The 17,771-nt window shown below is 40.3% G+C and overlaps 1 protein-coding gene across 1 annotated transcript in view; it reads right to left on the bottom strand.

Moving 5' to 3' along the window:
- Window positions 1-11,838, bottom strand: part of CPB2 (carboxypeptidase B2) — a 62,605-nt gene extending 50,767 nt beyond the window's left edge. Inside the window, exon 1 of the mRNA XM_043990590.1 lies at window positions 11,714-11,838. Coding sequence (XP_043846525.1) covers window positions 11,714-11,784 — 71 coding nt within the window. The 5' untranslated portion in view covers window positions 11,785-11,838. The remainder of the gene's footprint in view (window positions 1-11,713) is intronic.
- Window positions 11,839-17,771: the final 5,933 nt, after the last annotated feature.

Here is a 17,771-nt window from a genome sequence, read left to right as displayed (position 1 = left end):
ATCGTAGTCTCCTAATAGATCTTTCTGCCTCCTCTTTAGCCCTTGTTCGATCCATCCTACATGCCTGTCAGATGATCTTATTGTATACCAATGAGATCACATCATTCAATTATTCCCCAAAGTTAATTTTTTTGGAAGGACAATGAGGGTTAAGTGACTTACCCAGGGTCACACAACTAGTAAGTGTCAAGTGTCTGAGGCCAGATTTGAACTCAAGTCCTCCTGAATCCAGGGCCGGTGCTGTATCCACTGTGACACCTAGCTGCCTCCCAAAGTTAAAATTAATGAACACAACCCCAAAGCATTTTCAAAACCTGAATACCACATTACCGGATTCCTACTGGACATTTCCACCTTTGAATGAGCCATTATCACCTCAGATTCAATATGTTCAAAATTGAACTTGTCATCTCTAAATTTACTCCTCAAAACTTACCTATTTCTATTGAGTGTACCCTCATCTTCCGATTCTTTCCTATTCTATGGTCCTCATATCCAATTCTATATCCACAATATCTTTCTACACTTAAATGGACACCATCATTGCTCAGGCCCTCATCACTCACTTAGACTTTGTAATAATCTCCTAACTGGTGTCCTTGCTTCCAATTTCTCCTCTCCACTCTGTTTGGCATTTAAAGTCCTGTGCCAATGGCTTAGGATAACAAACAAAGGCAAAAGACAGCCCCTCACAGGGGCAGCTAGGTGGCACAGTGGATAAAGCACCAGCCCTGGATTCAGGAGGACCTGAGTTCAAATTCGGCCTCAGACACTTGACACTTAGTAGCTGCGTGACCTTGGGCAAGTCACTTAACCCTCATAGCCCTACCAAAAAAAAAAAAAAAGACATGAAAGGTAGAGGAAGTCAGGGCCACATTCTCTCTCCTAAATTCAGGCCTTCAAAATTTTTATCTTTCTTCAAGGCCCAGTTCAGGTGTCACTTTCTCTGTGAGGCTTGCCCTAATTCCCTATCCCTTCCTTCCATTCCCTTTGTTAGTGCCTTTTCTCTTATTAAATTACCTTCTATTTAATTTTATGTTTATATGCCATATCATCCAGCAGACTGTAAGCCCCCAGAGGGCAGGACCTCTTTTGTTTTTCTCTTTGTATCCCCTGGCACATAATACAATGCCTGGTAAATGGTAAGTAACTGCCATTGTTGATGCTAATTTGAATTATCCTATCATGTAGGACCCTCACAATTTGGTGCCATGGTAGGAAAGCTGCATGGCATGGTTGAATAAGGACTTAACTGGAAACTAGAAGCCCCAGATTCTGGTCCCAGCTTTACCACTAAGTACTAAGTCTGAATAAATTTTTTTTTTCTCTAGGCCTTGGTATCCTCAACTATATAATGAGGATGTTGGAGTAGTTGACCTCAATCTCTCTAGGCCCAAAATTCTATGAATCTATGATTCTATATTTTTCCATTTTTATGTCATATTGTTCTCATTCACATGTACTCTACGTGCCCACCAATCAGGACTGCTTAGGGTTCTCTAAGCACATTCCTTGATTTCTTTCCCTTTTGCTAATGCCATTAAAGACACCTAGGATATATTTCTCTATACATTTTTTTTTGTAGGGCAATGAGGGTTAAGTGACTTGCCCAGGGTCACACAGCTAGTTAAGTGTCAAGTGCCTGAGGCCGGATTTGAACTCAGGTCCTCCTGAATCCAGGGTCGGTGCTTTATCCACTGCACCACCTAGCTGCCCTCTCTATACACTTTCTATGTAGTGATGTCCTGCCTTTTCTTTAAGGACCTCCACAATCTGGCACCTATATATCTTTGCATCTCCCTAAGGCAAATAGATGGTGCAGTGCATAGAGCACTGGAAGTCAGGAAGATCTGAGTTCAAATCTAGCCTCAGACATTTACTAGCTGTGTGACCCTGGACGAGTCACTTATCCTCTGTTTGCCTTAATCCACTGAAGAAGGAAATAGCAAACCACTCAGGTATCTTTTCCAAGAAAACAACATGGACCATATGGTCACAGAGGTCACAAAGAGTCTGACATGAATGAACAACAACAACAAGAACTTAACACAGTGCCTAATATTTATGAATGGTTCATTAATGTTCAGGGAGAGGGAAAAAGAAATAAGGAGTAAGAGGAAAAAGAAAAAGGAGAGAAATAAACTGTGCAAACAAGCATCTCTCTGCAAACCGGTGCTTAGCATGGTACCTAGCACATAGTTGGCACTTCATAAATATTGATTGATTGATTGACTAGACAAAAAAGGAAAAGTTCATACTGTTCTCTCTTTTTGGTCTTCTAAGCAAAAACAATCAAAAGGACTTCCTTAATGCTTTCATTGCAAAAATCAACAGATCTCCAAAGGAGTAGGGCCCCTCAGAGTCCCTCTGAATTAGGACTGTAGGAGTCAGAACTGGAAGGAATCTTAGAGGTAATTTAGTCCAATTGTATCATTTTGCAAATTAGGAAACTGATACTCATAGGGGTTGAAATTGACTTTCCCAAGGCCACACAGGTAGTAAATGAGTCGGCAGTTTTGATAGCATTTATGCTATGCTTTTCAGAAGCACAGGCAAGACAGGAATAAAACAAAGTTAGACTGAATCTGTCCTCAAAATGGAAGTCCTAAAAGGAAATCATCAGTGGCATAAGGAGGTTGGCATAGAAGAAGGATATTGCAGAATGAGAAGATCCCTAGCCCTGAGTGAAGCTCCAGAATGAGAGAATCATTAGCTCATAGTGACAAAGTCCTTAAAGTCAGAAGCATAGCTAAGAGAAAATAGTGCATGATCTCTCTGGAACCATCATGAAATTGAAAGCTTGGAAAGGACCTCACCAATGGGAGAAGGGGGTTGGCATGGTGGCGGAATATTGGAAGGTATTCAAAGGATATAATGAGAGCTCAATAAGAAAAAAAACAAGAAAAAGGAATCCTGGGGTGGATTAGTTCCGGTATGAGGGTTTTTAAGAGAGGAAAGAGAAAGGAGGGTAGAAGGAAAACACTACTGTACAAAAGAGGAAAAAGGGTGGGGTCAGATTTGCTATTTTTCATAATTAAGGTACATACAAACATACAGGAAAGGGTGGGAGGAGCTGATATCATCAGATGAACCTCACTATTACCTGAAATGAACAAAGGAGGGTTGAATACACATATGTAAATAGTGTAGTTTATTAATAAATCAGTCAACAAGGAAACAAACAAGGATACAGAATGAGGGTTAAGAGAAAGAATAATACTGAGGAGTGATTAGAGGTAAGCAAAACAAATTTCCTGATCCCGAAAGGGAAATTAAAAGAGGAGAGGGAGGAAAACAATTAGGATCTAAGAGAGTGTCTTAGAAAAATCTAAGATAATTGGAAAATTGTTAAACAAATTGTAGCATATTAATATAATGGAATATTTTGTTCTGTAATAAATGAATAGATGATTTCAAAGAATCCTGGGTAGTATGAATTGACATAGAGTAGTGAGTAGAATAAGGAAAACAATTAAAATAAGGGTAGTAATATTGTGAAGAAAAACAACTTTGAAAGAGTTAAGAACTCTGATGGGCACAATGATCAGCCAGGTCTCCAGAGCATCTATAATGAAGCAAATTACCCACCTCCTGACAGAAAGAGGTGATGGGATGGACACAACATACAGAAAGGGATATACACTTCTCAATATGGCCACTCTGTGGATTTGTTTTGCTTAATTATGCTCATTTGTGACAAGATTTTTTGTCTTTCTTTCCTTTGGTGTTTAACTGGGATGGGAAATGGAGAAGAGGGGAAATAGCAATAGTGAGGCCCAAAAGAGATGGCTTATGTAGCATTTTTTAGAATGCACAGGAGAGAAGAAAGTTCAAAAGGAAGCATAGACAAGCAAGACTATTTTAAAAGTAACATAAAATTGTATAATGTACACTTTTTTTAAAAAGTGGAATGAAGAGGCAGCTAGATAGTACAGTGGATAAAGCACCAGCCCTAGATTCAGGAGGACCTGAGTTCAAATCTGGCCTCAGACACTTGACACTTACTAGCTGTGTGACCCTGGGCAAGTCACTTAACTTTCATTGCCCTGCCAAAAAACAAACAAACAAACAAAAAGTGGAATGAAATAAAGATTTATGGGTTAATTTAGAATCTTCTTTTTGTATTCTGCTGGGTATATGGAAATACTATTTAAATTCAGAATTTAAAAATAATTTTTTTTAAAAAAGATCTTAGTACTATAAGAAGTAAAGAGAATCAGCTGGTCTTTACATGGTCTTATTTTCTTTAATCACATAAAAATTTAACATGCCTAGAATTTGTGCTCCCAAAAAAGGCAACATGTTCTGGTCTAAGAGAAAGAACACCTTGTTTCCAAACTCATCTCGGACACTACCTTTATGACCTTGGACAGAACATTTAACCTCTCTGGGCCTCTCTCCTCATCTGCAAAGTGGAGAGATGATCTCTAAGGTCCCTTCCAGCACCAAATCTTATGAACATTGCGCATTTCTCCTCTCTCTTTCCCTTTATTTTTCTCTCCATCTCTTTCTCCACTTCCTTCTCCCAGTCTCTCATTCTCAGTCTCTCCTTTTTCTCTCCCTGTTTTCCCTCTTAGTCTCTCTTTCCCCTCCCCCTTCCTTCTTTCTGTTTGACTGCATGAACTGTCTCTGCTGCCAGCCCGCACTTGGGCAACCATTTCCCAGTACAATTAATGGGTTTGTTTACAAGATTCTCGTTAGCATTTTATCTCTACTCATTGCAGCATTTGGAGTTTTAAAAGCAAATGACTATTTGAACATATGAGCTCTTTGGCTGTCTTCTTCTTGGCATATGGCATAGATGTCCTTAAAATTTTTTTCTGCTCTTGTTCCAGGGCATCTCACTGAAAAGGTTTATCAAAATGCAACAACAAATCAGTCGCTAAGAGACTACACCAGTCCCTAAAGGTTATTGGGGAAATTATCACAGCAGGAGAGACAATAACAAAAAAGAAAAGAAAGAGAGAGAGAGGAAGGGAAGGGAAGGGAAGGGAAGGGAAGGGAAGGGAAGGGAAGGGAAGGGAAGGGAAGGGAAGGGAAGGGAAGGGAAGGGAAGGGAAGGGAAGGGAAGGGAAGGGAAGGGAAGGGAAGGGAAGGGAAGGGAAGGGAAGGGAAGGGAAGGGAAGGGAAGGGAAGGGAAGGGAAGGGAAGGGAAGGGAAGGGAAGGGAAGGGAAGGGAAGGGAAGGGAAGGGAAGGGAAGGGAAGGGAAGGGAAGGGAAGGGAAGGGAAGGGAAGGGAAGGGAAGGGAAGGGAAGGGAAGGGAAGGGAAGGGAAGGGAAGGGAAGGGAAGGGAAGGGAAGGGAAGGGAAGGGAAGGGAAGGGAAGGGAAGGGAAGGGAAGGGAAGGGAAGGGAAGGGAAGGGAAGGGAAGGGAAGGGAAGGGAAGGGAAGGGAAGGGAAGGGAAGGGAAGGGAAGGGAAGGGAAGGGAAGGGAAGGGAAGGGAAGGGAAGGGAAGGGAAGGGAAGGGAAGGGAAGGGAAGGGAAGGGAAGGGAAGGGAAGGGAAGGGAAGGGAAGGGAAGGGAAGGGAAGGGAAGGGAAGGGAAGGGAAGGGAAGGGAAGGGAAGGGAAGGGAAGGGAAGGGAAGGGAAGGGAAGGGAAGGGAAGGGAAGGGAAGGGAAGGGAAGGGAAGGGAAGGGAAGGGAAGGGAAGGGAAGGGAAGGGAAGGGAAGGGAAGGGAAGGGAAGGGAAGGGAAGGGAAGGGAAGGGAAGGGAAGGGAAGGGAAGGGAAGGGAAGGGAAGGGAAGGGAAGGGAAGGGAAGGGAAGGGAAGGGAAGGGAAGGGAAGGGAAGGGAAGGGAAGGGAAAAAGAAGCCAGGATGTTAGCTCTTTCCAGTAGGTTTTATATTCTTGCCCTGAGAAGTAATCCATTTAATCCTCTCATTCTTAGTGAAATAAGAGTTGTTAGGATTTTGTTTGTTTATTTTTGCTTTTTGTTCAGTAATATACCATTTCAGTAAAAGATGAATTCAAAAGAATTTAGTAAAGAGTTGATTTACACTTTAAGGAAGAAGAATTTATAGTCTCATTTACAAGCAGGGTTTCCTTTTGTACCGAAGGGCCCTGAGAAACAGCAGTGCAATGCAGTGCAACCATTCACTGATGTTCATTGCCAAAGATGAGGTCTCTGTATAGTTTGATTAGACATTTTTCTACTGGCCCCTTAAAAGTGGACATTTCATTTACTTAAAGCAGCAGCAAAGGGACATTTTGTGTGAAACACAGAGAAAAACAGCCTGAGGAGAAAAATAGTTCTGAGGCCCTAAAAGAGAAGACAGTTTCTCAGATAAAAGTACCAAGAGGACCGGAATGAAGGCAGCACAGAAGCAAAACTACCGACTGATATTAGAGATGGGAGCACATTGTTTCCCAGCAGCTAATTTTAATATGATTGTGTTCAGGACTTTAAAGTTTATCGCTAGGAAACTTTGAATCAAAGGTTTGGAACTATGGGACCATAATATATGAACTGTGTTTCCCAAAGAAATAGGAATTTAGAGTTTCTCAACCTACATTAGAAATAGGTCATCAGGGGGCAGCTAGGTGGCGCAGTGGACAGAGCACTGACCCTGGATTCAGGAGTACCTGAGTTCAAATCCAGCCTCAGACACTTGACACTTACTAGCTGTGTGACCTTGGGCAAGTCACTTAACCCTCATTGCCCAACCAAAAAAAAAGAAAAAGAAAAAGAAAAAAGAAATAGATCATCCCATAGGAAGAATCCCAGATTTGAGGCCTTAGGAGCCAACGTGAAAAGGGAGGTCAAAAGACTTCTTTGAAATGACAAGCAGGATGATTTCAGAAAAACCTGGAAAAACTTACATGAACTGATGAAAAGTGAAGTGAACAGAACCAGGAGAATGTTTTATGCAATAACATCAATATTTATTGTTCAATGAAGAATCATGAATGACTTAGCTATTCTCAGCAATACAATGATGCAAGACAATCCCAAAGGACCAATGATGAACTATCCACTTCCAGAGAAAGAACTGATATTGATTAAATACAGACTGAAGAAGGCTATTTTTCATTTTCTTTCTTTCATTTTTTTCATTTATTTGAGTCTTCTTATACAAAATAACTAATATGGAAATGTTTTACATAATTGCACATGTATAACCTATATCTGGTTGCTTACCACCTTAGGGAGGTAGGAGGGGAGGGAGAAGGGATAGAATTTGGAACTCAAAACTTTAAATAAAAAAAATTTTTTTTAATTTATTTGACTTGCGTTTGTTCATATAAATCTTTTCATGCTTATTTGTATTCATTGTGTGAAGAGCTGAAAGCAATCTATACAGTGACTACAAAAATTTAAATGGAAAGAATAACAACCACAAAATAATCAAAATTGAATAATGGAAAATTATACAGACCAAGCCTGGCCTGAAAGAGGAGATAAAAGAAGAGATGTGACTCTACTCCTTTGTGCATTCATTGGTTTTGCTTTTTTTTCTTCTTCCTCTTTAAAAAAAATCCTTTAATACAAGGCATAGCTTTCTGAAAAGGGGGGAGGGGTAGATATAAGAAAAATGAAGGTATAAATTTTAAAAGTTAAACAAAATCCAAAAAGTTTATTTGTTAAAATTTAAACAAATGATCAAGAAGATCAGAAGTCATGTTGAGAAGACACAGAAAACCTGAAAAACCTACTTAGAGACACCAGAAGGCAGAATCCAGACACCTACAAAACTGGTAGACACCAACAAGAAGCTCTGCTGCTAATTCAAGATGCAGATATGATTGGAGGAAAGCTCTGCGGTGAATGAAAGCTGATTGGGGGGGAAAAAGGCTCAGAGTTGTTGGGCTAAGTGAGGAGATAACCAAATTAAAGTGGAATTATGAAATGTTTAACAAAATAAATTTTAAAATACAATACAACTTAGAGCAGGTTAATTTGTGATATTCTAAGTCAATATGTAGCCTGATCCATTTCTATTTGAATTTTTGTTGTTGTTGTTGTTGTTGTTGTTGTTTTTGCTGGGGGTTTTTTGGCAGGGCAATGGGGGTTAAGTGACTTGTCTAGGGTCACACAGATAGTATGTGTCAAGTGTCTGAGGCCAGATTTGAACTCAGGTACTCCTAAATCCAGGGCCGGTGCTTTATCCACTGCGCCACCTAGCTGCCCCCCATTTCTATTTGAATTTGTCATGACAGCTTGAGAAAGGAGAAGACCCTTAAAGGCTTCCCTATTTTGCCCTTTATCACACTTTATAAATGGGGGGGGCAGCAAGGGGGTGCAGTGGATAGAGCACTGGCCCTGGATTCAGGAGTACCTGAGTTCAAATCCGGCCTCAGACACTTAACACTTACTAGCTGTGTGACCCTGGGCAAGTCACTTAACCCCAATTGCCTCACTAAAAAAAACCAAAAAATAAATGGGGGGTGAGGGGTGAGGGGGTGGGGGTGGGGGTGGGGCGGAGAATAACTTTCAATGTCTATGGAGAATAAGACCTGAATAGCTCTGAAGATCTCAGGATTAGAAAGGACTAATTTTGTTAATGAAAGTATTATGCTGCCTCAGCTCCTAGCCAATAGACCTGGGAAGCTCTGTAGACCCCGGACTTAGGGCTACTATTAGCTAAGAGAATTAATCCTGCTTCAGAGCTTCATAGTAGAGAAGCAGCTTCATCCAAGAGGAGGATCAAAGATTCAGGTGAGAGGTGAGTGACCAAGGCAAAGGTTGCAGAAAGAAATGTGGGAGTTACAACTCTGTCACTCTGAACTTATAGAGCCTTCCAGCTAGCCAACAGGTAGTTGTGGTCATCATCTGTCTACTGGATCTCCATCTAGGTACTAGCCTATGTTTGGGTTGCACGGATCCAAAACAGAATCAAGACTTTTGAGACTCAGACCAAGTGGGCAGCACTCAGACCATGTCCTAAATCATATTGTTTAGGGTCAACTGAAAATTTGCAGCTCACTAACCTGAGCTGACCCTGAATTCCTTAAAGAACTGTGAAACTTGTGGGAATTGAGTCAACCTCACTGATTCTATCTTATGTCTCAATTCTGGGTCTAGCTCCGTTCCCTTTCTATTCAGTTATGGATCTAATTCAATTTCTGTCTTGTGAGAAAATTTTATTCACTTATGAGAATTGTGAGAAAAGTTTATTGCATTGTTCAAACCTATACCTGACTGGCTGGGAAACTGGACCACCTCCATCGGTTGCTTAGAAACCTTTAAATAAGGATCTAGGTTATGTTGACCAGAAACCCAGTCAGATCTGAAGATTGATTGAAGGCATTTTCTCACAATTATATATCTCAAGCAACTCATATGTCTTATCTGAAAACTGACCCCATACCGGTCAATCAGTTATTGTTTCCATATTCCTTTAATTGAATACAGACATAGAATGGGGGGGGGGGGCGGGACAGTGGAACATGTCTTTTTCTGATTTCAGGGAATTATACCAGTTTGTTCTCCCCATCTCAACTTGGAAAGCCCCTAATCTTTCCTCCAATTAGAAATCAGGTTAATTAATCTTGTATTCTAGTTTATATCCTGATTATTTTCTTTTAATGCGGAAAAAAATTATCTCCCCTATATTCAGGGTACAGTACCATTCTGAGGAGCCTTGGTCCTGATTTCTTATGCTATTGGCACGTATTGCTTAAAAAAAATAATATGCTCAAAAGTTCAGACCTTTGTTTCCTCAGTTATTTCAATCAGATTTCACCCATCACAGAACACAGTACTCAAAACCCAGAAAATGCAGTGACACCACCCTAGATAATGCAGACCAGGACCATACAAGGCTCTAACATTCCCACTAGAAGTGTGCAGAGCCTGATTTAATACAAAATCCCAATTTAGGAATTAAGGCTGGAAGAATGAGAAAAAATGTGATTGTGAAGATAAACTCAGAATCTACATGAATACAAATACCAACAGTCCTAATAGAAATAAAGAGAAATTGGAGAAATATTCATTCTCAATGGGTAGATTGAGGGAATATAATAAAATGACAATACTACAATTTATTCAGCACCATACCAATCAAACTATCATAGGATTACTTTATAGAACTAGAAAAAATAATAATGAAATTCATCTGGAAGAACAAAGGTCAAGAATCTCAAGGGAGATAATGGGGGGAAAACAGGATGCAGGGAAACCTAGCCATACCGAATATGAAACTATAACAAAAAAAACAGTAATCATCAAAATTATGTAGTACTCATTAAGAAATAGATTGATCAATTGAACAGATTAGGTATACAACATAAAGTCATGAATGAACACATTGGTATGATGTCTAATAAACCCAAAGACCCAACAAACTGGGTAAGAACTTACTATCACTAACATTACTAATGGAAGTAATGAAATCTCAAATTAAAATTTGGGGGGGGGGAATGTAGTATGTTCTGCAACACCAAAATGAATGCCCCAATGCCACAAATAATTCAAAGAGGTAAAAACATGAGCCTCAGGATTGTCTGTAGATCTCATCATGGCTCTTATGAAAACTCCAGTGGCCCTCCAGCTCTTACAGCAGCAGTGAATTAGGTGTATATAAATATCTGCTCTCATATGTTACAAATCATAGACTTTTAGGTCTGGGAAAGAACATTGGAGATAATCTAGTAGAAACCTCATTTCACAGATAAACTCCCTCATTTACATTTTAGGCTCAGACAGGTTAAGTGATTTGCCTGGGATCAACTAAATAGTTAGTGACAGAGCCAAGACTGAGACTTTGGCCTCCAAAGTCCCAATACATTACTTTTTCCCACTACACAATCCAAATCAATATTATGTAGAAGGAAAAGCGAAGTGCTTCTAATTAGGAGACTAAAGTACAAGTCTGGGTTCTAACACTTTCTTTTCTTGAATCTGGGAAAATCACTTAAACTCTTGAAGGCTATTTATTTAGCTATAAAAGGGGGTTAATAAAATGTGTACTACCCACTTCGTGGTGCTATTGTGAATAAAGTGCTTTAGAAAATTTAGAGGATTATGCAAATCTGAGCTAATTATAATTACCCACCTTCCCCTATTCACCCTTTTCCCTCATTTTGGCATAGCCATTTTCAAACTATCTCTATTTAAATATATTAGGAAACACATCAGTATGGGAAGTTTTGGGGTTTCAATTATTTTCCTTTTTCTTTAAGTGCTCTATCTCTTTAATCTCCATATTTTCTGAGACTTTCTTCTCTTCTAAATTGGAACTAAAATCACAATGATGCCACTGAATCTCAGGGCACCAGATTAGATTAAAGCCTACTACTTCACTCAGGGCAACCAGAACTATAACTAAGGTAGGTCACTGGGGCTTTGCTCCAGGGACAGAAATTTAGAGTGCTGACAGAATTTGTAATCCTTATACATCATGTAAAGAGTAAAACTTAGGACACAATTAGCAAGAATAATAAATTAAAATATGAAGCTACTATATAGTAGGTCCTGGCCTTTTACCCCATCCCCTCAGTGGTTTCCTGAAGAGTAGTAGCCTTGTATTTAATCCCAGGTCTTGGTCCCCTCCTCAACTGAGGTCAGTTTGCCCTGGGTTTGTAGTACTTATCCTACGTTTAAAAATTCCTAATTAAAGCTCTGAGGGCAATTAATATGCATAGTTAGGAACCTAGCTGGGCTTTTATTATCAGATTCCTTCTTCCTATGTATTGGTTTGATTCAATATAGGGCAAACCAGAAGGGAGAAAAGGAAACTTCTCACCAGAATCCAGATTCTACTCAGTTACCTCTGAAATGCAATGACATGCTGCTCCTGCCAGACAATAGTTAAAAGGAATCCCAGGATATAAAGCTTCATCTCAACAGGATTTTGAACTAAATCAAAATAATCTGAGCAAAGCTGAGGGTCCAGTGCCCTGATCATTGATTATGAAAGAGTCTTCTTTACACAGTGGTTAAAATGTAACGTCACTTGTGATTTCACAGTAGTGATTCAGTCAATCAACACAAACTTCTTTAAAAAGAGGACAAGGACAGCATATATTCTCTTGGTATCACCTCAACAGCCCCATTTTCTAGTAGGTAAGTCAATATTTTGGTTGCGAAGCTCAAAGTTAGAAAGTAGAACTGAATGATAATTCTGCTTAGCCATAGAATTGAGAGCTAGAGAGGACCTTGGTGATTATTTATTTCAAACTTCATTCTTTACACATGAGGAAACAGACCCAGAGACATAAATTAACTTATCCAAAGCAACTGACAGAGGCATGATTTTAACCCCAGTCCTTTGGATCTAAACCCACTGCTCTCTCTATTGCTTTTAAATCTTTGGATGCCAGAGGAGAAAGAAGGTAGAGAAAGGGGGAAATAGTACTATGAGTAAGGTACTGGTTGAATAATCGTACCCAAATAATGTTGACCAATCAATCTGTATCAACCCAAAGAGATCTTCCTAGTGATATGCCATAGGTCTCTACACTAGGTCACATTTATCAATGACGGAAATAAAGACATAACTGATGGGTATCCTTATCAATTCCATATATAACCAGAAGTTAGGTAACAGAGCTAACATATTGAGTGACAGAACCTAGGTTCAAAAAGTGCTTGACATGGTACAGGGAAGGATTGAAACCAAAATGGCCATCTAGTGAAGGAGAAGGAGCACTAGACTTAGGGTCAAGTCTTCATTTAAGTACTAGCTCAACCAGGGAGTGAATAGGATGTTTATAAAGAACAAGCACCTCTGGTGTGAGGGCTTGCCAAGCCCTTTTCAGGACTGCTCATCTACCTCTGGTGTATACCTGGCATTCAAGTCTCACCTGGGCTCCAAGAAGTTGTAGCATACACAACAACCACACACCCCAGTAAAACTGTCTTGGCAGACAGGCTAAACCAGATTAAGGGTAACTGACAGGCTTTAAACCTATCAATAAGTCAGAGTGGTGTCTACCCCAAGCATTTGATTATACTCAGTTTTTCTGTGTAGATGATCCTTGGTTGTAATCCCAATTCCTTTGCCCTCTGGAATATCATATTCCATACCCTCTGATCCTTTAATGTAGAAGCTGCTAGGTTTTGTGCTATCCTGACTGTGGCTCCACAGTACTTGAGTTGTTTCTTTCTGAATGCTTGCAATATTTTCTCCTTGACCTGGGAGCTCTGGAATTTGGCTATAATATTCCTGGAAGTTTTCATTTTGGGATCTCTTTTAGGAGGTGATCAATGGATTCTTTCAATTTCTGTTTTACCTTCTGTTTCTAGAATATCAGGGCAATTTTCCCTGACAATCTCTTGGAAGATTACATCTGAGCTCTTTTTTCTCATGGTTTTCAGATAACCAAATAATTTTCAAATTATCTCTCCTTGATCTATTTTCCAGGTCAGCTGTTTTTCCAAAAAGATATTTCACATTGCCCTCTATTTTTTTTATTCATTTGGATTTGCTATATTGTACCTTGATTTCTCATAAGGTCACTAGCTTCCATTTGTTCAATCTTAATTTGTAAACAATTATTTTCTTCAGAGAGTTTTTCCATTTGGCTTTCCAAGCTGTTGACTTTTTTTTTCATGACTTTCCTGCATCACTCTCATTTTTTCCTCTACCTCTCTTACTTTATCTTCAAAGTCCTTTTTTAGCACCTCTATAGCCTGATACCAATTCATATTTTTCTTGGAAGCTTTGGATGTAGGAGCCCTGATGTTGCTATCCTCTTCTGAGTGTGCACCTTGATCTTACTTGTCATTAAAGAAACTTTGTATGGTTTGCATCTTTTTCTGTCTGTTCATTTTTCCCACCCATTTCTTGACTTCTAACTTCTTCTTAAAGTAGGGCACTGCTTCCAGGATGTACTGTCCCAAGCTTCAGGGGGTCCAAGGTAGTTCAATTTAAGGAGGAGCAGGTTCTTCACTTGTCTGGCCTATGCTCTGATCTGTAAATAACCCCAAGCCTACTTGCTATTCAGCCAGGCAACAAAATTTTGTTTGCTATGGTTGATAGCTCTGGTGAGCCTGTACTCCTCCCCCACCTGGGCCACCAGTCAAGATTGCTTCCTGGTTCTCAGCTGGGGTAGAACAATCAAATTCTTCCTCAGCTTCAGCTGAGACCCCTGTACTCTTCCCCCAGCCAACCACTCGATCCTCTCACCAGACCGTGAGCTTAGTTCCAGAAGACACCGGTGCTGCAGCTGATTCAGAGGCTCTGAGGGTAAATTTCTCTGGCAAGGCCTGCCTGGGGCTGTATCTCTGTCAGTGCAACCCGGGTCTGGGCCTCCTTCAAATTTTTTTTTTTAGTGAGTCAATTGGGGTTAAGTGACTTGCCCAGGGTCACACAGCTAGTAAGTGTTAAGTGTCTGAGGCCAGATTTGAACTCAGGTACTCCTGAATCCAGGGCCAGTGCTCTATCCACTGCACCACCTAGCTGCCCCCTCTTCAATTTTTAAAAAACATTTTTTTCTTCAGAAGGGGTCCAAAGGCTTTTCCATACTACCAAAGGGGTCCATGATACAAACAAAGGTTGAAAAGTCCTGGTCTAGAAGAAAGCAGGTGCTTAAGAAATGTGAATCTAACTGAATGGAAAAGAATAGATATGTGACTCACTAAGACCCTCCAGCTCCAAAAGGATGGTAGAAATCATCTCTGTGATTGTCAATAACTGTTCTTTGTTAATAGGATCATAGATTTAGAGCTAAAAAGAAGCTGAGCCACAGGTCAGTGAGGGATGGGAGTGGATTTGCTTAAAATTGGTTTAAGAAACTGTACCCCTAAAGAGGTTAAAGAAAAATGAAGGGGCAGCTAGGTGGCGCAGTGGATAGAGCACCGGCCCTGGAGTCAGGAGTTCCTGAGTTCAAATCCGGCCTCAGACACTTAACACTTAACTAGCTGTGTGACCCTGGGCAAGTCACTTAACCCCAATTGCCTCACTGAAAAAAAAAAGAAAAAAAAAAAGAAAAATGAAAAGGCCTCTTATGTACAAAAAAATATTTATAGCAGTTATTTTTGTGTTAAAAAAGGGGGGGAGGGGCAGCTAGGTGGCACAGTGGATAGAGCACCAGCACTGGATTCAGGAGGACCTGAGTTCAAATCCAACCTCAAACACTTGACACTTACTAGCTGTGTGACCCTGGGCAAGTCACTTAACCCCCCCAAAATGGGAAAATATGGGGGTACACATCAATGCTAGGTGGCACAGACCTGGAGCACTGGGCCTGGAGTCAGGAAGACTTGCGTTCAAATGTGGCCTCAGACACTTGCTAGCTGGGTGACTCTGGGCAAGTCACTTAACCCTGTTTGCCTCAGTTTTCTCATCTAAAAAATGAGGTGGAGAAGGAAATGGCAAACCACTCCAGTATCTTAGCCAAGAAAACCCCAAATGGGTTTTCAAAGACTCAAGACAGGAGTGAAATGACTAAACAAATTGTGATAGAATACATTTTACTATAAGACACAATGCAAAGGATGGTTTCAGAGAAACCTGAGACTTGGAAGAAATGAGGCAGATTGAATGAGAACAATCAAATATAATAATAACAACATTGTAAAGACAAACAGCTTTGAGGAACTCAGGGACTCAAGTGGGTGCAATGGCCAACTGTGATTCCAAAGGATCGATGATGAAGCAGTTACCTACCTAGCTCCTGACAGAGAGGTGATGGGCTTGGGGTGCAGAACGAAACATTGATTGAACGTTGTCACTGAGGAAATTAGTTTTACTTGATTCTACATATTTGTTACAATGACTTTCACTTTCTTTTCAATGGGGGAGGATAGTTTGAAGGAAAGAAAACAGATGTATGTCCACTGAAAAAATAAAATATATTTATGGATATATCCGTACACTCATATATGTACTTAAGCTTATACATATACATGTATGTATATATACATATACACACACACACACATATATATATATATATATATACATATAAATGATTTACATATATTTACAGATATAAAACATTTGACCTACTAGGAGGCCCTTCAGGAGGGGAGCAAAATGAAGAAAGGAAGATAGCACCTTGGCCTCTACTGGAAATCCATGCGTTCTGGAATCAAGTCTGTCTTTCTGATATCAGGAACCTTTCCCTTCTGTCAAAGTTTTGCCCTTTGAGAAATTTGAAACAGAAGAGCTGGGATTTGGGGGAAATGTTGGAATTGAAATTGACTTCCAATTGAAGTGGACTACCCTAAGAGTGGCACAGCATGATATCTAGGCCCATGCCCTAAGAAGAGACAACTCAGCTATTACTAAAAAGCCAGGACTTCCTGGGATCACCTCTACCTTCCATCCTAGCTAGCGATCTTTTCTTTCCATGAAACCTTTGCCCCATCACCTCTAGGCTACTCACACCTTCCTAGGAAAACAGAAGAGCGTGTGACCATGGGGGCCTGAATGTATGTAAAAGTATTAGGGGGCAGTGGATAAAGCACCAGCCCTGGATTCAGGAGGACTTGAGTTTAAATCTGGCCTCAAACACTTGACACTTACTAGCTGTGTGACCCTGGGCAAGTCACTCAACCCTCATTGCCCTGCCCCCCCAAAAATATATATACATGTAAATGAATAAATGAATAAATAAAATAAAATAAATGAATGAATGGATAGATAGACAAACTTTTTTTTTTAAAAAGAAAGTATTAAAGACCAGTCCTGCCCCTCCTTAGCTGCTTGGGTGGATCATAAAACCAGGAGTCACTTTTCTGAAAAGTTAGTGCCACAGTGCTCCTGAGGGAGGCCAATTTTCAACAACCTGGGAGGCTGAAAGTGTACTTGACTGGCAAGAGACCTGGGTTCTAATCCCTACTCTGACCCTAACTCTAGATCTATGTTTCCGCCTCTGTAAAATGGGCAAGTCACTTAACCCCAATTGCCTCACCAAAAAAAAAAAGAGTTAATGGAGTCTTCTTCTGTGGCCTTGGTCAAGTCATTTCTCTCTTGGGGTCACAGCTTCCTTCTCTGTAAAATGAAGGGATTGAACTAGATCATTGGTATCAAATTCAAATACAGATGGGGACAACTAAACCATATATAAGGATTCCTATAAGCCACACATTGACGTTATCTTTTTTTGGTATTTTATTTGTTTTGTTAAATATTTTCCAATTACATTTAAACCTGGTTCTGGCCACACTGCAGAGTTTTGCTGCATGGCGCTGGAAGCATGTGTTTGACACCCCAGAACTCAGTGATCTTTAAGGTTATTTTCCATCTCTAACATGATACTTTAAGGGATTTTCTTGGTATGTGTGACAGTGAGTTGGGGAGATGGTTTTAATCCCTCCCCAATAAGTATATACTTAGTTTACCATAAAGGTGCCACTCCACCTCCATCTTCTAGTAATCAGGCTTTTAAAACGCCAAACATGAAGAAACAATTAACCTTAGCTCCTAGCTGTGAAGAATAATTGGTTAAACCAAGAAGATACCAAATGTCCTGCTTCCTCTGTGGGTAAGAGGTAGGCTGGGGGTAGGCAGGAACCCCAGCAGTAATTAGCTCATGGTGTCCTGGATTCTCTGTTATCTTCTATAGGTCAGCACAATCCTTCTCCCCAATGAAGGATGCCTTTCATGCCCCAGATGGTTTGTGGTGCTTGACCAAGGTACAAAAATTCCTAGTTATAGCTCTGATTAGACCTACCCAAAACTGGGATGAGGCATCTCTGGAGACAGCCAGCTTCCTTTCTATGAATCTCTTTAAGCCAAAATTCTATGACCATTCCCCATGTCTACTAAAAAGTGCTTAGCACAGTGCCTGGCACATAGTAAAGTTATAATGATGATGGGGATTTTTGTCCAGGTGTGGGTTGGCCGCTGAGGACCCTTCCAACTCTTGAGATTCTGTG

Source organism: Dromiciops gliroides, chromosome 3, assembly GCF_019393635.1.
Source record: "Dromiciops gliroides isolate mDroGli1 chromosome 3, mDroGli1.pri, whole genome shotgun sequence".
NCBI classification, from domain to species: domain Eukaryota; kingdom Metazoa; phylum Chordata; class Mammalia; order Microbiotheria; family Microbiotheriidae; genus Dromiciops; species Dromiciops gliroides.
This window is presented reverse-complemented; position numbering and strand designations above follow the sequence as displayed.